The 22,009-nt window shown below is 40.2% G+C and overlaps 1 protein-coding gene and 1 pseudogene across 6 annotated transcripts; both read right to left on the bottom strand.

Moving 5' to 3' along the window:
- Positions 1-224: 224 nt before the first annotated feature.
- LOC145501027 (polyunsaturated fatty acid 5-lipoxygenase-like) lies at positions 225-21,986 on the bottom strand. 6 transcript variants are annotated; one of them, XM_081480594.1, is made up of 14 exons: positions 21,790-21,986; positions 21,605-21,668; positions 11,182-11,293; positions 9,345-9,397; positions 7,428-7,759; positions 6,339-6,483; positions 5,035-5,141; positions 4,377-4,563; positions 3,381-3,487; positions 2,737-2,991; positions 2,112-2,218; positions 1,729-1,831; positions 1,295-1,513; positions 225-791 (listed from the first exon to the last, which is right to left on the bottom strand). In XM_081480594.1, exons 3-14 carry the CDS (start codon positions 11,238-11,240, stop codon positions 558-560), a joined length of 1,908 nt encoding a protein of 635 aa, XP_081336720.1. In that variant the 5' UTR covers positions 11,241-11,293; positions 21,605-21,668; positions 21,790-21,986; the 3' UTR covers positions 225-557. The 6 variants fall into 6 exon arrangements, with proteins under 6 accessions (XP_081336720.1, XP_081336724.1, XP_081336748.1 ...); XM_081480598.1 differs by having other exon boundaries at positions 21,948-21,963; XM_081480622.1 differs by lacking the exons at positions 21,605-21,668; positions 21,790-21,986 and adding an exon at positions 13,944-14,059.
- On the bottom strand, positions 14,728-19,655 carry LOC145501021 (uncharacterized; annotated as a pseudogene).
- Positions 21,987-22,009: the final 23 nt, after the last annotated feature.

Genomic DNA, 22,009 nt, shown 5'->3' with positions numbered 1-22,009 from the left:
AGTCCCTTAAACAGTAACAGGCCACACCCAATTGCTCCCTGATGTATTTTACTACAAGTCGCCAAATTTGGAAGTCATTGCTTCTACGATTTTAGAATTGGCGTTCGAGTGGTCTGGACAAGTTTAACTGATCGATGATCGATGGCATCGATTGTTCCTGGCCAATCAGCCCCTTATTTTTACTCCATCAGTTACCCAGTGAAAAAGATACAAATACAGCTACTTGTAATATATTGTGTTTATTCCAGAATAATGCGTAATTTCTTTATTGTTTGGTTTAATTTAACAGTATCTAACATTTAACATTTATCCGATACAGTCCAGCCAAATAGGGAACTTTGGTTTAAAAGCATACGCAGCTTCGGTTTAAAAGTATAGTCGAATATGTTAGTACTGGCACTCTCTCTGTCACGTAACGCTAGGGAGAGAGGTCCCTCTCTCCGTAGCGTTGCGTGACAATGAGAGCGCCAGAACTGGACTAGTTAGTACTGCTGAAAGAATTAAATTCGGAATTTATCTGATATAACAATAGTGCAAAGCCTTAATGTCCTATTTGGTTATGTTTGAATGCCGTTGGGAAGCCATGAATGCTGTAGATAAGGGTAGGTCAGGTGGCCACCTTTGGATCGCCTGTAGTTCCTATACTTGAGCCTTGGACTAACGGCGTACTTCAGGTAGTAATAGTAAAACCTAACTACTTTTCTTCCTGAAGGATTCTTCAGTTTTTCAAAGTAGTCAAATAACTCGTCATAATGGTACGTTCCGACGTTCATGGCAACCTCGATCTGCGACTGTGGAGGAGAGAAATGGAACATTAAATAGTGTGAAAATCTGAGGGAAATATGAATCGCTTACACCCATAAATGAGTAGAGAGGGGCAGCTAAACATTTTACCAATCTCTAAGTCTCGAATATTCTTTTAATGCTCGCAGTCGACTCGTACCTTGTCTTCCCAAAGCAAATTCGTATGCTTAAGAGGCAAAACGAAAGTGACGTAAGCGGCACCAATTCCCTTTTATAGGAGTCTGTGATATCTATTGACCTCAGGAAAGTACGAAAGTGCCCACAGTTCTTCATAAAAGAACTGCCTCCAGTGACTGACAGACTGACAGACAGACAGACAGACAAATTAACGGACGGATTCGGACGGACTGGCTGACTGACGGACTGACTGAAGGACGGACGGACGGACTGACGGACTGACAGAACATCTCAGCAAGAGACTAATTGATCAACCTAATTGACTGAATGACTAATATATCGATCGATCGATCTATTGATTAGTTTTACTTACAAGAGATATGTCAACATTTGGTAAATTCAAGACAGAAAATGTTCCTGGAGGCACGCTGCTGTCGTTGTAAACCTTGGTCGGCAGAACAGGCGTGAATGCTCCATAGTCGCTCACTGGATAATTCACCGCAGAATGTCGCACGCTCATTAGCCATATTAACCGAGATACCACGTCAATGACTTCTTCCTTGGTCCGCAACACGGCTGGGAGGTCCTTGACCTGGCGAATGAAACGTTGGGGAAAAAGTTCGGTCTGATTTGAAAAAAAAAAAACTAAAACCCAATTTAATGAATTCAAGGGTCATCAACGCGGGAGACTGTCGTAGGTCTTTCTCCTGCGTACATACATGTGCCTTTGAACTGAGTATACATTGTACCTCGAACGCAGCGTACATGCACATACGTGCAGTCTACCACGAACGCAACTCTGATTACCTGGCCACGCCCTCCATCTGGCCCAGTCCCTTGGGCAGACAGCTCATTCACAAACGCTTGTAACTCCGTGTCCTGCTGAACGTCATGATCTCCTCTATAGAAACTGAAACAGAAAAGCAATACATGATTCAATTACTATAACCATTACTGCGAACTACTCAATCCATGGACACCGCGTAGTCTCAAAAGATTCCAGTATCAGTGATTGACCTACCGGCCGACGGATTGAATAGGTGATTGGTTGATTGACTCATTGATTGATTAATCGATTAATTGATTGACCCATTGATTGAATGACTCGTTAACTGAATGACTGAGGACTGGCTGATTGATTGATTGATCGATCGATCGATCGATTGACTAACTGACTGACTGCTACTTACACGTAAATGTAATCCACTACCATCCTCTTGATTGTCATAAGTAACAAATTGCTGTCATCACGATATGGGAAATAGGGAAGCTTCTCTTTGTTGTCGAGACCACGTTTCTGGAAACGAAAAGGGAACATTAACTGACCGACTGCAGATTACATTTTCTGCGCTCGGGGGAATCTGAGTAAAACTCGAGCTGCATCCATAAAGTTATTAAAAAAAAAGATATAGTTGTGTACATCTGATGCAATCTTAACTCTTGAGGCACTTAACTAAATTGTTATTAATTAACCAACCCAATCAACCCTCTTCTTTATTCATATTTGAATGAGATTGCAGTTGAGTTGACGGCTCGGAGAAGTAAAATTGACTAGGGGGAGGAACTGGAAAAAAAGCTTGTTTTGCCTTCTTGAAAGTGATGTGAGGAGCTCAACTAACTGAACTTCTTTGAGTTTTCGTGCGCTCTCTTATTCTCCTCGGTAGAGACGGTAAAAATTTGACCCCCAAAGTTCAACACTCACGACTACAGTAATACAAAGAATGGTGTGGGATCTTTGATCGGCTGTTGCTCCTCAATAAATTTTAGACATTAAGTGAGCCCGTATAAAGCTACATCATGAACAAGCCAAGCTACCATAATATCAAGATGGAAATCTGTATCTTTCCAACTCAGCGTCTTGTAACCACGCTCCAATAATAACAAGGTCCCTTTATATCCCATAGCAGTCAGCTGGTCCATGTACCCATCTGGAGTAATTAGTGATGGCGAGCCAAGCGTGTTTGTAGCCATGACGCCCCTACAGTGGTACTTGAGGAGCTCATTCAGCGGGTGCTGGGAGGAGAGCTGACGTTGCATCACTACACAGAAAGGTTCCGCAAGAAGATGGACCTAAAGATCAAAGAACATAAGGCAGTAAAATAAATTCGAAGAGGTTTTAAATCAAATCAGGGACTTGCTTGGGGTGTCTCGTCTAACTGCTTCTTATCTTTGTATTTTAGTTTTCCAATCCATGATGAGGAGAAAGACGAGGAAGAGAAGGAGGAGGAGAAAAAGGAGCAGGAAAAGAAGGACAAGGTAAAGGACGAATCGTTGACCGTGAGTCGTAAGAGCACATAATAATATAATCTGGGAACGATACTGCTTCAGCTGGAGGGGCCGGGGTAGCCTCCGTTGACTCTGCCCAAATATCAAGTTGATCAAAGCTCGTGCTTCATCAGAAAAAGTAACACAAGAACAATGTGGTGCCAAGGTTTTACTGTCCAGAATGGAGTTCTAACCTTTAGAAGATGTTCTATCATTTGGCTATGCGCGTAATCCGTGGCCTGTACAACCAACCGAGCCAACATCCATGAACCACCATCAACAGGGGAGAAAACAGGAGAGTCTAGTCCCAAAGGAAACCAAAAAAATCATTAGGTTAAGGGAGGGTCCACACTAAGCTGAAGAAATCTGAAAATGCAGCTTTATTTTTACGGTTAGGCCTATCGTCCACACTAATCCGTCGTGAAAATGGAGCTTTACCAAAACGCTCTTTAAACCGGAGAAATTTGAAAACGCCGGCTTTTCGTTTTCGTGTGGACGGAAAACATTTTGAAAACGGAGCTTTTCGAAAACGATGACGTCACTATAATCATGTGATTTCCCTGACTGAGTTTTCCTCAAAAACAAATCCAAAATGACCGGTGATTGATGCGTTTTTAAATTCCCCGGGCGTAGTGTGGACGGAAAATACTTGAAGCGGTTTCAGAGTGAAATCTCCATTTTCAAATTTCTCCGGCGTAGTGTGGACGGGGCCTTAAGCTAATACGACAACATTTCCCTAGGGAGGTAAGGAGAGGAAGATTGTCAATCGAGGAACGCACTACAAGGAATGTTCCGGCAAGGATAATCTTGATATCGATGTTGCTTCTAGCGCAATTTGCCTATTTGACCGCGAAAACACGCGAAAAGCACGCTGAAAAGACAGTTTAATTCTATCAGTCAGGGACTATCTAATACTTCCAAACTTCTATGCAGTGCCCTTGAAAAGGTTCGGCGAAAGAGTTTTATCAAGCAAATGCAAGTTGTGTTAATCAAGTCAGTGGTCTTACAACGTCATTTGGACGTCAAGATTATCTTTGATAGATCGCAGAACCTCTCCCATATGTCTCATTAGAGGGACTTAATCAGTTTGAATGAATTCAATTAGAGAGATCGACATGGTTTGGTCAAAAAGCTAAGTCGGTACACAGAATTGTAGTTACAAGTACATTACACCAAACAATTTGTCCAACCTGGTTTATAATCAACCTGGATAGCTGCTGCACGGAGTCGTTTGTCCCGGTTGACTGCAAACAGAGCTACTGGTGATTTGGAAGGCCACATAGTTCGACCAGGGCGATCATCCACCACATCAGGGAAAGAAATCATGTCATCAAATATTTCGTATCGGAGAACATAAACATTTTGATTTTTCACTGCCTAAAAGAGAAGGAAATAGGGACGTTATTAGATAAACTTTAAAATTACCCTGCATGGACACTGAGGTACCAACACATGCGTCAGCTGTAAACTACTTCGACGTAAAATAGGCATGTGGGAAAAACCGCCTCTCAACAGGTTTGTATCCACCTTTTTTTCAAACCACGTATGAGTCACAGTAACAGTATGGAAAATATGGGTATGGGAATAATAATGACAATATCAGGAGTGGTCAAGAAGAGAATTCATTTTCCGAGAGAAGTATATTTATATTTGTGTCTGTAACACAATCGCGTTGTACTCAGCTTTCATAAAGCCCTTCACACAGAACAAGAACTCAAACTACTGCTTCAGTTAATAAGTCTCCTCTAACAATCACCCTTGTCGTACTTTAGCTACGTTTTAGCGACTCTTTACTAAATCTTCTTTAATATCACAAGCTACAAAGGCAAACTCAAGTGAGTTCCAGACCCCCTCCAGTGATTCACCACTGCCCATGGCAGTCTGGATAGCAGCCTCCCAGTTATAATTTGGATTAAGTGTCTTGCTCAGCTCTGACCATTTCAACCCCACGTTAGCTAAAATGCACAAAGAAAACGCACACGTTAATTAACAATTAAAGTAAGGCAATTAAAAGCAGATCTCAATTATGGGTGCCATACGAATATCTACATCAGCATCATGCGAATGGATGGGGGGGAGGGAGGGAGGGAGGGAGGGAGGGAAGGAGGAAAGGGGGGAGCGAGAGAGGGAGAAAGAGAGGGAGGGTGAGAGAGAGGGAGGAGGGAGGGAAGGACGGAAGGAAATAAGGAAGGAGGGGGAAGGGAAAGAGGAGGGAAAAAGAGTGGGAGGATAGAGGGAGGGAGAAAGGAAAGGAGGAAATGAAGGGTTGTGGTGGGGTATGGGTGTGTGGCTGGGGTCAGGGCAAATGAGGAGTATCCAACGGCAGCTGAGAACAAAATGTTTTCTCTGCTAAAAACCCCAGTCCAATAAGATCTCTCCACAGACGCTTTTAATGTAGTTTTTTAGAAAGACGCCAAATGCTGTGCATATCCTATCTAGCTAAGAAAGAGATTCACCCATAAGGAAGAGGGGATGATTATAGAAACAGATCAGATGATACACCGGCAATGGGGTTTGTATGCAGGCATTTTTTAACCCATCTCATACGGGATACAGGAATGAAACTCGCATTCAGCCTGCCTGCTTTTAAAAGTGTGAAATTACTACATCAGTTCAGTTGGAATCGCTTGATGCTGATAGTGGAGGTGTCAGTGGTGACGATTACTGCAACTAGTTATGGTAATTGGACCGAGTGGAGTACATTTCAGGGAATAATCACGCGAGTTATTTCAAAATCGGACGAGCGCGTAACGCGAGGCTGATTTGAAATTACGAGCACGATTTCTCCCTGAATTGTACGACACGAGGTCCAATTACTAATTAATCGTATCTATAACAAATTTCGAGCATTTCTTTTCAGAAGTTCTTTTGAGCGAAAAGTCAGTAGCGTTTTCCACAAGTTTTAATATCTGTGGGAAACATTAAGAACGAACCCATTAAAGCGCACGTAAGTGACGTGCGAATGGCGAAGGTAGTCGAAATCGGATACCTGCTATTGGACAACTGCATGATTGCGCGCCGATTACGCGAAAAATAGGCGTGCGGAGAACCAATCACGATCGGAAATTTTGTTATAGATATGATTAAACTGATAATGGAATAAGGACCACTCTCAAAGAATATTAACGCGTCACGGAAAATGATTCACTTACAGGAGTCTTCAGTCACCCTTCGAATCACCAGAGGATTGCACCCGCTCAGTCTCTGCTCAACAAACATATCGTCTTCTCTCCAGTCTGTAAGGATATTCCGGAAGGGTTCTACGTTGCTAACAAATCGATAAGGTCCGGAACTTCCCTGAGTCAATCAACATAAAATATTAATTCCTTTGTATTGCAATAACGCAAGAAGAGTAGAGAGGGTACGTAAAATCGATTACAACAACAACAACAACAACAACAACAACAACAACACTAGTTTATTTGCAACTAAAATCAAAATAAGGTATTTATATGTAAATTTATATATAATGTATTTGACAGAAACTAGATAACAGGACACCCAAAATAACTATTATTAAAAACATAAAAGCATAGAAGGGCCATAGTCAGGATGAATATATCAAGGTACAATGTAAAAACGTTTCCGGCTGAAAGTATAGAAAAACACAAACTTTCGACTGTCTTAACTACGGCCTTCGACGAGCGACATGTTATACGGGCGCTAAAAATTCTAAAATGTTGTGTGATCACATACAATAGAATAAAATACAATCTAACCCCCACTAACAGCCACCTCTCTACAACTGCCACTTTTTTAAGTCATGGCGTAATGTCCATACATTCACTGTTATTTTAACCTCTCTACAACGGCCACCTCTCCATAACGGCAACGGCCTTTAAATCTCGTCCCAAATACCAAAATAATCTCTCGACAACGGCCAATTAATCAATTACGGTGAAGAACGGTGTATACAAAAGCACGCTTTTTATTGGAATAGGTCACCAAACTTGATCCCTACTACACGTCGTTGGTCTTCGTTTCTATTTCATTTTGTTTTCTTGATATTCTTTGATTTTGCCACGTATTTATAGGCTAAATATAAGCATTTTTAAAAATATAAATGTTGTACCCAAGAAAAGAACAGGTGTCATATAACTACACTCCAACCTCCCCATAACGGCCACTTCCGGCTACAACGGCTATCTTCCTCTGTTCCCAAGATGGCCGTTGTAGAGAGGTTCGACTGTACAACAGAATATAATACAATGTTGCTACCGCACTGATCAAACATTACTTACACTACTTGCTAGGTTGTCTCGGAATTCCTTAAAGATGCTTTCGTAATCTTCAAACTTGGTAATCTCTTCTGGATTTTGTGCTTTCCAATGTTTTGTGAAATTTTTGTTTCTCCGCAGCATGCCAGTGTAACCATGGAACTGTGCTTGGGTAAACTCATCCTGGCTCTGCACAGCTACTAGTTGTTGTATGCTCATGTTAACCAATGGCATCGGCAAAGGGGGACGTATCGCAAGCTGGTAGATTCCCTTCTGGACTGCCAGTCCGTTTTCGCGAAGAATTTTGCAGTTTCCTGAGGAAGCCTGTGGAAGACTTGTGGGGCAGTTGGATCCATCTGCAAGTCGTACACAACAAAATCAATGTTAATATTGTCAGAATCCTTCACATGCTAGCATAAAGGTGAGATTTTGTGCCGGAGGAATTTGAAAACGGAGGTTTCACTCTTAAAACGTCTTCCGTCCACATTACAGAGAACGTTGAAAACGGAGAAATACTACTGACAGTGCTACGGAGAAATTTGAAAACGCAACAATCACCTATCATTTTTGATTTGTGTTTGAGTAAAATTCGGCAGTGAAATATCACGGGTATCGTGACCTCATCATTTACGAAAAGCTTCGTTTTCAAAATGTTTTCTGTCCACACGAAAACGCAATGTCCGTGTTTTCGAAAGCTCCGTTTTCGTGACGAATTAGCGTGGATGAAAGGCCTAACAGAAGAAATAAAGCTACATTTCCAAATTCTTCCGGTTTCAAGAGTGTTTTCGAAAAGCTTTGTTTTCGTAACGGATTAGTGTCGACGGTAGGCCTAATCGTAGAAATAAAGCTGCGGTTTCAAATTTCCCCAGGTTGGTGTGGAAGGGGCCTGAGTATACTGCATCTGGTTGCCATCTGACATTCATTTTCAGCGGGAGTTTTTGCGTTTTAAGAAATTTTGGAATTTTCAAGGTCTTATGTTTCGGAAATGGAATTACCGATTTCTTCTCGCTAGATGAAATCTTAGCTTTGGATTTTTTAAAACTGTGAAAATAAAAATCACTGTATCTACCTTATTATTACAAAGAAAAGTTGTCGAGTACATCTATTGAACACCGGTCTATCGCACAATGGCAACTTAACGCTTCTCAGGTGGACGCATCATACAAATTATTGAATCGAGGTTAATGTGGAAGTAGAGGAGTGAGTTTAGTGAAGAAAATCAAATTCTTTTCGCGGGAAGTTCGTACCTTTCGTACCATGAGGTATACCTCTGACCAAGGAAACTCCTCTTTCAACATATTCAATTGTTTAACGAGGAATAAAACACAAATAGCGGTGATAAACATATTAAACTTACGCATTTTAATAACTTGACGTTTCGAAACATTTCATATATAGTTTTCAAAAATTGTAACGGTCTTTATTCCACTTTTGAAAATGTATGTTGCGTAGCATACGAAACGTCAAGTTATTAAAATGCGTAAGTTTAATATGTTTATCACCGCTATTTGTGTTTTATTCCTCGTTAAACTACGATGGCCCAAGAACAAAAGCCTTTATGATATTCAATTGTAACACAACCCTGGGGATACTCTTCAAAGGTTTATACAGGGAGGATCAGCCTAACAAAATGACAGATTTTTCTAACCTTTAATATCCCTCAACTTGTGTAAATCCTGACCTTTTATATTCCTGATGCTTGTAAAAGGTACCCCTTTCGAGCGGAGCCTCCCTGTATAGGCCACTATATAGGGAGTAGTCCCCCCACCGGGGACGCGATTGCTGTTACCGATCGGAACGAAGCATTCACTCCAAGCTGGGAACTTCAAACTGTCCCAGGGATATTAATTCGAACTGACAGTTCTCATTCTTAAGATTTCAACACAAAGCAAGAAATATTATCTTAAAACATGTTCAAAAGCTGATTATTTGTATTCTAACCGTTGTTTCCCGCCTGCCTGGCGTGTCTTTTTCTTTCTCTCTTTCCATCTTCGCTGTTTAACAAACAAACAAACAAACAAAGTCGAAAGTGGTAAGCTAAGGTTTAACAGAATGCCAAGCCACACATTTATTGGATCCGCTTCCAAAGTGGATGAAAAGATAGTATACCTGGAAACAGATACTTCGTTTAATCAATAAAGGTTTGATTACAAACAAAGAGATTCACCGGGAGAATTTGGGTGCTGTGTATTTCCCGTGTTTTTTTCTTTTTTTCTTTTTTCTTCACAGAAGCATTTGTTCAAGCTATCAGTACCTGCACGTGCTGTGATGGATTTATGTTGTCTTACATATTCTGCAGTACTGTGCTAGTATCCCCTGAGGGAGAGGGTGGGGTCGGTAGAGGTTACAGTTGTATGCTTTTCAAATGGAACAGTTCAGGCAGAGATTAAGGCCCGTCCACGCTACGCCGGGGAATTTGAAAACGCCACAATCACCGGTCATTTTGCCAGCCTGCGAACACAGACGTATTTTTGGCTGTCGCTTATCTCCGTCGAAAACAGCCGGAAATACGTGTACGTCTGCGTTCGCAGGCTAGTCATTTTGGATTTGTGTTTAAGGAAAACACTGACAGGGAAATCACTTGATTATCTCGATGCCATCGTTTTCGAAAAGCTCCGTTTTCAAAATGTTTTCCGTCTACACCAAAACGCAAAGCCGGCGTTTTCAAATTCCGTTGACTTGAAAAGCGTTTTCGAAAAGCTCCGTTTCCGTGACGGATTAGCGTGGACGGAAGGCCTAACCGTAGAAACGAAGCTGCGTGACAAATTTCTCCGGCGTAGTGTGGACGGAGCCTGAACTAGAGGGAAACCTAATGCAAACAACGATGGAAACGGACTAATCCCGGCAAGAAAACACTTCACTTTGAGTGCAGCCTGTTTTAGTGTTCATCCACGTTAATTATTGCGTTCAAAATCAAATTGAAATAGTCGAGGCCTTAATTTTTCTCGCTGATATTTTTGTTAATCCCTATATACCCCAACAAAAATCGTCTTTTTTCCATAAACAAAAAAAGCATTGTAGCAATCTTTTAGTTCACGGAATGGCCATAAAACGTTACCCAGTACTAAGAGTACAAGGGCATGTTTCAATCATGTGTAGCCGCAACGAGATTATGGGAGAATGGTGCTAAAATGTACGCCAGACATGGCACTTATCTCTAATTGGCCCTTGAGACGAAAGCGATTGGTTCCGATCCACGATAAAACACAGAGTAATGGCCAAAAATGCGTCAATTGACTCAATCACAAGTGAGAAATGAGTGACTGGTACTAGTGCTTCGCCTACAGACACTGACATCACGCATTGTCAAGGTTATGAAACAATTTGTATACCCGATCATCCTATAATATACATAAGAGCGACGAGTGACAGAATGTCATATCTTCCCTCGCGAGATTTTTATTTTAAAATTCATCAGCTGTCATCTCTGCAGGCGGTTTTAGAAGTCACTAGTAATATATTTCAGACAAAATCTGTTTTCATTCAGTCTGAACAAGCGGAAACACGAGTAACCAAACTAAATTCAGTAGATATGTTCCTATCATGTTTTCACAAACTCGGTTTCAATGGGCCCTTGTCACTGCCTGTGCAAATGTCGGCAACGCAGATTCACGATGTATTCATAGAAAAATTGTAAAATTAAGAGCCACGCACTAAACAAGACTTCTCTTTCCCAACGTCTCCGCTCGACCCCGGACTCCCAAGTGCGGAGGGGACGGGAGTGCACAAAGAACAGAAGATTTCAAAGAAAGTTGAATCAAACTTAGCAATTACCTACCTTTCTCTTGAAGTTAAGACTCCAACCAACAAAAAGCAAGTTAATAACCGTATCCACATCTCAAATCTGATGTTGACAGAAGTCTAGAGTGATGATATATGTTTCTACAACACTGAAAATAGAAAGAAAAGGCCATTCAAAGTACATTGTTATCGAGGCCGTCTGCACACTTCATTTGCTGTCTTTTGCTTTTCCTGGCGCTCGTCCCTCTTAATATTGGAGAGCAAACTCAGATAGACATACATCTTTCTTATAAAGCATACTTACAACCTTCCAATATGTGACAAATTTCGAAACAAAAAGGTACGTGGCTAGAGATACGAGACACGATATTCACGAAGAAAGTAAAATAAAAAAAATGCCCCAGACGGGAAGAGCAATCACCTTTTAAATGGCCTATAGCAGCGTGAGACAAAATTTCTACCATTCTATCATCATATCACGTTGCCTAGCAGGAATTGCAGCTGTCACGTGGCTCATCACGCAGCTACATAGAGCTATAAACCGTCACACAGTCAACCAGAGGTGTAATACTTATTTAGGTGCAATTTTGAGAGGCCTCAACTTGTCTCGCTATAAAAGTCCGCGTAAATGTCCTTGGTGGGAGTATAGATATCTGTTCGTGGAGACATGAAAAAAAATCACCGAGAAAATATGAGCCAATTCTGATAATAGTTATCAAAGCTGCGAAGATAAATATTCGAGTCTGATTGGTTATCAGGACGGTTTATACGCGATATCTGTGTGTAACTGGACAATGCGCGTCATTCCAAGCGCTTTAATAAGACAGTACCATCATTAAGCGCACAATTAACCCTTTTCCGCCCAATATCCCATATATTGGCGCTGAATGGTCGTGCTCTTTGTACCGCTTGTGACTTCATCAATTTATAAGTCACCAGATAGTCTTGATAAGCAGACAGTAGAGCTAGGATAGACCTATCCGGACAACACGCAATTTTGGATATCGACGGCATTCTGACGTAGCAAATTAAAAAGCAACATTATCAGTTTTGGTGCAAAATGGCCCATTATATCTATGATTGATCTAGGTTCCATTGCCAGGCTTTGACCATAATTGACACCCACCTTTTTATGGCAGCCAGAAAGAATATTAAACGCAAAAGGTAGCGAGGGTAAAAAGGCCGAGAAAAAGGAAACGGGCAAGAAAAAGAACTCGGAACGGGCAATCGCAAAAGAGAAAAGGAGTCCAAATTTTGGCTTATGCGCATGCACCAAGTTAAAATATTGTACATTTTTGTAACTTGTCTTCTGGAAGTCTGTCTTTTTGGCTAGCTTTTTCAGCAAAACTAACTTAAAGGCCCATTTAGCCCATTTTTCATGGTAGCCAAAAAACTGATTTAACGGTTAAAAACGGCATTTGTTGGTGAAAATTTGGGTGTTCACATCCGGGGGAGGGAGGGGGGGGGGGGGGAGGCGTAATCAACATAGTTGCAGTTTCAAAAACAGTTATGTAAATTAACTTTAAATGACGAAAAATCAGGCATGTAGGAAAAAGGATCGTTCGGAGTTCGTTCGTAGTAATCTTCATCTCAGGAACTAACCTGTGTATCTCTTGTTACATATGTACAACTTAACTGGAGCCATTTCAGTGTTCGTGCTTTCCATTACGTTTACATAAATTCCACGACAGCAATAGATTCGACGATAGTCGAGCAATCTTTGCATGTCATCAAAAAGGAGTAATTTTTAAAACGTTGTAGGTTACGAAATCCCCAAATTTCGCAGCTTCAAAGTCCGTCATTATATATATTAAACATTACCTTAACACGAGAGTATAACCCACAATAACCAAGCAGGTAGGAAAAAGAATCACTCGATGTTGACCGTATTTATCTTCGTCTAAGGAAATGAACTTTACCTCTTCATGTTACTCTAGCTAGTGAATGTTATCTCTAATTCCAACAGGTATCCTATTGATTAAGGACTCGGAATTCATTCAATATCTGATCGATAACCCTTTGTCTTTGTTGTATATTCGCACGACGGCAAGAATAAGGCGCCTACTGAAAAAGAACACTCAGCGCTGTAATTCCAAACACGACAGTTTTTAACAAACCAATACAAGTTGGTAGTTGAAACGTGCCTGGTAGCACGATGTTTTGGAATATTGTTTTTTCGGCCGAGGCTGAATATTCTTATTTTTCTGCCGATATTAAGCTAAAAATATTTTTGTAAATATTCTTAGATTATAGGGTGTGACATTTCTGTTTTCGAATGTAATTTTGGAGCCAGCCTGCAGGCGTTACAGCCAGATAATCTCTTCATGCAGAAATGTTATTAGTATCGACCATACGGCTAGTGCTGTTTTTGTTACTTTTTGGCTAGTTTTGCCTTTTAGAGAAAGAAACATTTTATACGGTTTAGTCAGTGAAAAAACATATAATTGTATTGTATTTCATATTTTCAACACACAAAATTATATTCTTTTCAAACTCTTAGCCTCGTGTTTAATTTATTCTTAAAATATTCTTATAATTTCGCAAATTTCAGCCTCGATATTCTTATAAGTTATACTCTTGTAAAAAAGAAAGATTGTATATTCTCTCTACATTAGGCTAAGCTTGTTCAGGACGCCCTTTATAAAACTTTCTTTCTGCCTTTGTGTACTGCAAGTGTACATTGTACACGTGGTATAAAACTGTTATTACAACGAATGATTCAACTTAAAGGAGCCTAAGAATTGCCTGGCATTCCATTTTTTTGGAAATGCATCGCGAAAAAAACCCCTCAACTTTCACCCGAAGCGCTTCTCCGCTATCCAGAGGTTCCCAAGCTGCACCGTGAAGAGGAATCTTGAAAAACGATTGGGAAACTTTGAGCACCGTGAGCGGCGGTGCAAGGTTGCAAATGAACGTGAATTTAACGAAATTCCTAATGATTCCAATAGGTAATATATGGGCTTTCTACAGCGCGTGCCACGTTCAATTATCGGCTCTGTTTTCGTGTTAATACACGTGCTAATACACGTGTTAATATCTCGCATACGCATTAAGCTAGTAAAAATATTGAGACACAGCACGACTTGAGGTAAAAAATAAGTGAAATGGTGTTCAGGCTGTTTGACATCAATGTTTCCCAATTTGTAAAAATTCAGCGTTTTGCGTTAAGAGAAAATCATGTCTCTTATAATTTAAAGCAGTTACCAAGGTTCAGATGTGGAATATTTTCATATCACAACGCAAACATCAATATTTGAACGTGTTTAGTCAGTTGCTTGACCAAGTATACAAGGGAAAATGAGGCCATGGTCTCTTGGTTCCGATGAGTCTTCATGCAAAATAACTAACAAAAGCCAGAAACGAAACAAAAAAAGACACACATACATAACTACAAGACATTATGAAGAGGCTGTAATTTGCATTTTTAATGAAAAGTGTTATAAGATTAAATTTGGAAATACAGTTAACAATAAAGATTAGCGAAAAAACTGAGCAACGACGTTTCGGTGTCATCCTGGCACCATTTTCAAGTTAAAAAATATTTGTGCGAAAAGTAAACTAATTTATACCAATGGTAGAGGTGCGAAATTGAATAAATTAAGATTAAGATAGCTGTTCAATGTTCATGTTCATTCCAATGAGGTGTCAAACACTGGTAATGAGTTCAGTGTCTGTTCAAAGCCTAAACAAATACTTTTGCGCGAATGGAGTCTGACTGTGTGTTAAGGCTCGGTTTCTTCTTGCGAATCCACAACATTTCGTGGATCAAGCAATCGAACTTTCCCTGACATTTCTTTAGGATCTTAAAGTTGTTAGTCAGGTCACCAACTGTATCAACTCGGTGTTCATTTTGAAGGTGTTTTCCGATGGCGGTAAATCGGTGTTCCTCAATGCGCTTGTAAAGATGACGGCTAGTGTAACCGACGTATTCTGCATCACACAGATCACATATATAGTTATAAACAACGCACTGTTGATTGATCAAAGGTGGTTTTGGCTCTTGTACTTTGAGATCATCGCCAATTTTACGGCTTCTGAACACCGGCTGTAGTTTGTGATCAAGTTTATTACTCAAGTCCGAGAGATGTTTCTTTACTATGTCCGCTGATTTCTGGTCTTTAAAAGGCAGGACAATGCGGTAGATATTCTCTGTTGGAGGCGTCGATCTTGTGTCTGGTGACATCACTGAATTAACGAAACGGGTGATGGTGGAGTTCACAAGAGAATCTGAGTACTTGAGGTTAGAAAAGATCAGTTTAAGGCGTTCGCATTCTGTTGAGAATAGTTCCCATGTTGAGGACAAGCGGTAAGCACGGTTTAACATGGTTTTAACTAAAGATCTTTTATAGCGGTTGTCGACATGACTTTGGTGGTGTAAGAGGAGACCAGTGTTTGTGGGTTTACGGTAAACACTTGTTACCAGCTTGCAGCCCTTCTTGCATATTTCAATGCCGACAAATGGTAGCTTACCGTTAGATGCGATCTCCATGGTGAAGGATATGGATGGATGACAGTTGTTCAAAGTCTTCAGAAAGGCTTCTGCGGTTGGTATGTCTTTCATTGTGGCTAGTGTATCATCCACGTAGCGTCTGTAGAAGTCTGGCAACTTGTTCTCGTTTTGTAGCTTTTCCTCGATAGAACAAAGAAAAGTATTGGCCATTAGGGGACCCAAGGGAGAGCCCATCGCTACTCCATCAATTTGTTGGTAGAGTTGACCGTTAAATTGAAATAGCTGGTCCTTTGTTGCTACTGACAACAGTTTAATTAGATCAGCTTTGCTGATGTTTAGATGGTGTGTTTTGTTGAACCAGTTGTCAACAAAAGCTCTATCAGCAAGGATCTCGATGGTTTCTTGTAGTGGGACGTTCGTAAATAGCGAAGAGACATCATAAGATACTAGGATGTCAGATTCGTTGAGGCTCAGATTGCGAATCTCATCAGCGAAGGAAAATGTGTCAGATATTGTGTAGCTGTTGATCGACAGGGGCTTCAGTTTATCGTCGAGCCATCTCGCGAGGGCGAAGTTGTAAGTACTTGTGGCGGATAGAATGGGCCTCATCGCCAGTTTTTTCTTTATGAGTCTTTGGCAGACCATAAAGATGGGCGAGTCGTGATCCTTTCGGACAAACTGAGTCGGCAATCTGTTTTGGGAGAATTTTACGCACGACAGATCCAAGGTGTTTCTCTTTCTGCAGTAAAGGGTGGTAGTTTTTGAGCGGTCGTCCACGCGTCTTGGGTCTCTCCGAACTTACGGCGGTAAATTTAGCTGTATCGTTGATGGAAGATTCACTCAAAAGGCGAACATATTCTGCCTTATCCATAACAACTACTCCTGTACCTTTATCTGGTTTCGTGATTACGATGTCATCTCTTCGTTTTAGTTGCTCAATAGCTCTTTGTAGCGCTTTCGGTGGTTTTGGGGGCTTTGCACTCGATGTAGTTAAGCGCGATCGATCGAAGGGTCGCCGCAGTTAATTCCTTCTTATCATCGGATAATGAAGGCTCCAGTTGCCAGAAGGCTTTCTCGAAGCTAGCTTGAATGTCCATTGAAGAGATGCGTTGCGGCAAGGAAAACTTCAAACCTCGACACAGAACAAGCTTCTGGAAGAATGAAAGCTTGTAGGAGGAAATGTTCTGGATATGTTTGTCCACATCGTGATCTTTGTTTAGCAGCTTCATGATTTTGTTGATATGGCCGCTCATCATTTTCTCATAGTGATTTTTGCGGAGGTTAACCATCGTTCTTAGGATGCACATGTATTGGAGCGATGAACAACTACAGCCGGTGTTCAGAAGCCGTAAAATTGGCGATGATCTCAAAGTACAAGAGCCAAAACCACCTTTGATCAATCAACAGTGCGTTGTTTATAACTATATATGTGATCTGTGTGATGCAGAATACGTCGGTTACACTAGCCGTCATCTTTACAAGCGCATTGAGGAACACCGATTTACCGCCATCGGAAAACACCTTCAAAATGAACACCGAGTTGATACAGTTGGTGACCTGACTAACAACTTTAAGATCCTAAAGAAATGTCAGGGAAAGTTCGATTGCTTGATCCACGAAATGTTGTGGATTCGCAAGAAGAAACCGAGCCTTAACACACAGTCAGACTCCATTCGCGCAAAAGTATTTGTTTAGGCTTTGAACAGACACTGAACTCATTACCAGTGTTTGACACCTCATTGGAATGAACATGAACATTGAACAGCTATCTTAATCTTAATTTATTCAATTTCGCACCTCTACCATTGGTATAAATTAGTTTACTTTTCGCACAAATATTTTTTAACTTGAAAATGGTGCCAGGATGACACCGAAACGTCGTTGCTCAGTTTTTTCGCTAATCTTTATTGTTAATGAAAAGTGATGGAGGAAAAATGACTGTTTGTTTTAACGGCTGTTTTTGAATGCAATTCAAGACTTAGGTAAGAGTTAGTGTCGACGCAAAAGCGAACACATACAAGATTAAGGTCCAAAGAGTTAGAAGGGGATATGCCAAAATCAAATAAAGGTCCCGTCAGATTAATTGAGAGATGCCAGTAGGAGAGCAATGTTGCAGATAAATAGTTTTGAAAATTATAATGAATGGAACATGAACAAAGCAGGCTGCGATCAGAAGGCTAATATTTCAGCTGTAAAATACAAATGATAAAGAAAAGCGAAACAAAAGGAAGATCGAAAATGGTAAAATACCCACTGCACCTCTCACAAAGACTGTACATAGCACCCTTAACGAAATCCTGTGAGTGCTGTATTATGCAGGCGAATATTTAGCGGAATGCGAGAGGACCATGCACCTAATACTGGAGAGTGTCGTAATTCTGATCACTGTAGATGTTGCTCTTATTGTATTCTCATTAGAAATTAGATGCAAACACTGAAAACTCGACCAACTCGAAATGATAAATTTTCCGTTCTGCCAGTTTCCGGCTCGTTCTTTTACATAACCGCCTAAGGTGGTAAAACGCGCATTAGTCTATCAAACGAGTTCTTCTAATTACTTCTCTAGCTCTTTCTCTTTTTTTCTTACTTACTTTTTCGTTTGAGCCTTACGAGTATAATCGATGATTTGTTTACTTACATATAACACATACCAATAATTCAATTTTTTTCTTGTCTCGAAAACCACACGTTTCTATGCGTTATGGTCTTGTATTTATACTTTCCCTCGTATCAAATGAACTACATGCGTTTGTATCACGTTACTTACAACAGTAACGCATTGACGAACAACGAGTAACCGAGCAACGAGAAAACGCGTAAAAGGGAAAACAAAGATACATATATAACAGAAAGTTGCGCTAGAGAGATTTTTTCGCCATTATCCCTTTGAAACAAAGAGCCGTTTCCAAAATGTGTGCATACCACGCCGAAGACGTGGTATGCACCAGCTGTAAAAAAATCTACGTGAAAAATGCGACCATCCAATGTCTGTAGACTACAGAAGATTCGGCCAGCAAGATGTTGCATGTATTTACCATTTGATGACAACAATCCATTATGTGTTGTTCATTAATTATCTATCAGAGCGCTAAAAGTTTGCCCTCGCTCTTGAGTATGCATTGGAGATGCTTCTTTATACTCGGCATATTTTTGCGACTTCAAAATCCGTCACTATTAATTTGTCATTTCTATGAAAAGAGGAAAAAAATAATAAAAAAGAACCGTTGTTTACCTGCTTTGGTCGGCAGTATCGAGAAAACTTTTGCCCTCGGCCCTCGGGCTACGGCCTTGGGCTGTACTCAAGACCTCAACAAAGGTTTTCACGGATCTCCGACCGGCAAATAACATATTTATAACTGACATGACAACGCCACAACATCGAACACTACTTATGACATGTCCTAGCCAGGGCAAAACCAGCTATCCCGGGCAGAAAAGAACTACTGCGCTACTTACATAAACCTCGCACAGTATTCCGATGTAGCGATTTCAACGCGGCTTTCCATCAATCTGGTTCTATGTATGGTTGATTGATTAATAGAGCTACCCGAGCGCATGCAAATGAATCGAAGTAAGCAGAAGTTAAAGCAGAAGTTTCTTGTAGCCAACAAGATCATTGTCAGGAAACAAGCTAGGATTGGATAACTTCTGCTGTATAACTTCTGCTGGCACAAGTCAGACGTTATCCGTTTATTTCAAACGCTATACACATCTTTTACTGCCAATATTTCATTTCGCTATTACCACTTTGACGATGCCTTGAAAACACCACTTTTGCTTCAAACTGTTTAGCAGACCCAGGAGAAATAAGTATAATTCTCATAAAACAGAATTTAAAAACGTGCGTAGAAAAAAGGGCGTGATTTGATTTGACGTCATGTTTTTTAACTTGTGTTAAGATACACGCGAAAATAAGTGAATTATTGTAGATATTTCAATGCACAAATTGGATCCACAGAGGTGCATACCCATGTTTTTAATTAATTACTCATGAATACCTTTCACCATTCATCGTTTAATTCAGAATATCAACAGAAAGTATATGACTTCAATTATTGATTCATTGTTTAACAACAATGATAAAAGGAGTGAAATGATAGTGACGATTAGATTAAATTAAAATCGAGATTTACCCGTAGCAAGAAACAGCAACCTTTACAGAAACAGCTTCACGTGAAAGATTGACATTTTTCTTATGTGAAAACTACTTTTAAATTGTAGGACACCTCAACATAATACCAGTTTTAAACTTAAACACTGCATGGACGAAACTGTTGAGGCAGTTTTATCATTGTTTTAATGCGCGCGATGCTACGATGTAATCAAATCGCATCAAAATCGCCCCCCTCTACCACCCTCATTCATTGTTGTTTTGGTCTAAAAATTAACGCGCATAATTCTTGCGTTAATCAAAACCACATTGCAAGAGTGGAGGAGGGATAACCAACCATTCATTAACACTTTGGATTTTAGTCAGTAAAGCGCGTTTTCACTCACGTGGCCAAGAGCAAAGCAAATTTATTGGAACGGAAGAAAGTGCTTACATTAGAAAAGAGTTCAACTCTCACAGGTTTGGTTTGGCACAGCAACATGACCGCCATTTGTCATTGTTTTGGGACACCAGTATGACTGCCATTACGTCATGTGAAAACTCTATAACTCTATTTTCACTTTCTGTCAACTAGTTTTGTCAAGGGTTGTAGAAAAACACAACAGAAGTGATTTTAACTCGAAAGTAAAAAGGGATACCTGATAACTGTGGTATTAAAACGGACTTAAATCTCAATCTTAAAAAAAAAATGGCGTTTTCTTCAAGATGCTGTGTCCTTGATACTTATCGTCCGTTTGTGTTACTCTAAACGAGTGAAATAGAAAATTCCTCACAATCAATTTAATTTATTTTCAAAATTGTTAATATATCGTGACTCAGTTGTACATGACAAATTTGTCTTTGTTTGGAAGGAAAGAAGCACAGTACAGATTTCATTAGCACTCCCCAAGGGGGCTTTTCCCAAGGAAACTAGAATTAATTGACTTTTTTTTAAAATGGTATTGAAATGGGTAATTGGCAACACATAAAATGCTTGCGCATGTGAAGAGAAATTTCAAACTTGAACAAGCTTTGTCCACTTGTCCTGAACATAGTAAAATTAAGAAGTAAATAAGTGAATGAAAAACACATAGAAGCGTAGTTATGGGACCAGTAAATAATCAGGAAAATTGCTGTCAAAAAGCCTGCGTTAATTTGAAAAAATATATATTTATTTACATTGTAGATACTTGATCACATCTTAAAAAGGAGAAGTGACAGAAAAAAATTGCGACAAGTATAATATTGCAAGTCACATATCCGCACATTCAATACAACCAATTGAAAAAAAAAAAAAATACAACAAACCCGAAGGACCCTTACAAAATAAACAAGCTGATGAAACGTTATTGGTTCGACGTGTGTGACCCAAACAGCAATACTCTAGACAAGAAAAAAGCCTTGTTACTTACATGACTAGCAGGCTAGTTGGAACTTCTATTTTGGAAATAACATATCAACTGAATCATTTCTAAGCACGTTAATAAAACTGGTACGTGCAAATGAAATGCTTAAAGGTGAAATCGAAGCATTCAAGAACACATTCAAGCTCGTGCTGTGTGGCTTTGCCGACTGGACATGTTATCGAAGTGACCTTTCTTATCCTAAGATGCCTTGCCTTCTTGCTTACAGAATTCCGCTTCCTTTCACGTTGACGTCAGTGACCTGAAGCGATCTGATTTCGATAGACAGCGTACCATGCATTTTGAACAAAAGAACGAAAGATTTCTCAACCCAATGGCTAATTATTGTCTGCGCCAGTGTTCCTGTGGACGCTGGACACCTTTGGCAAGTCCGACAAACGTAGCCAGTTAAAAGGCTGATTAGCAAAGAATCCACCCAAAATAACCGAATCAAAAAAGGAGTCCTGGGTGAAGCCTCGAAGTTGTTTATAATAAACTGAAGGTTACAAGAACTTGCCTGTAATCACTGGCTTGCTTCAGTAAACTGTATTGGCAGTCGCTCACTCCAGAAGTGAACAAACCTGTAACCAAAGTGAAAATTCAGCGCTACCTTGACACGCTTACTTTATGTATACACAAGGAAATCAGCTTACAAAACAGGAGGAATTTAACCAGCTTCTTAAATGATCTTAACCTCACTACCTTATATCGTAAATACTTAAGCCGACTGCAACTGTATCATTTGTCTGAGTCGCCACTCAGAGTCGCCACTCAGTTTTCAAATTGCCTTGAATGGGTACTTAGCAAATATTTACCGCTGCTAAAAGAAACGAAATTAAAACTAAAACGTGGTGTCCCACCTACGCTTTTCTGTACAAAATTCACTTATTTCGAGTCGTGCAGGAATGCACAATCAAAGCGA

Source organism: Orbicella franksi, chromosome 1, assembly GCF_964199315.1.
Source record: "Orbicella franksi chromosome 1, jaOrbFran1.1, whole genome shotgun sequence".
Taxonomy (NCBI): Eukaryota; Metazoa; Cnidaria; class Anthozoa; order Scleractinia; family Merulinidae; genus Orbicella; species Orbicella franksi.
The sequence above is the reverse complement of the archived record's forward strand: the minus strand, read 5'-3'. Positions and strand labels throughout refer to the sequence as shown.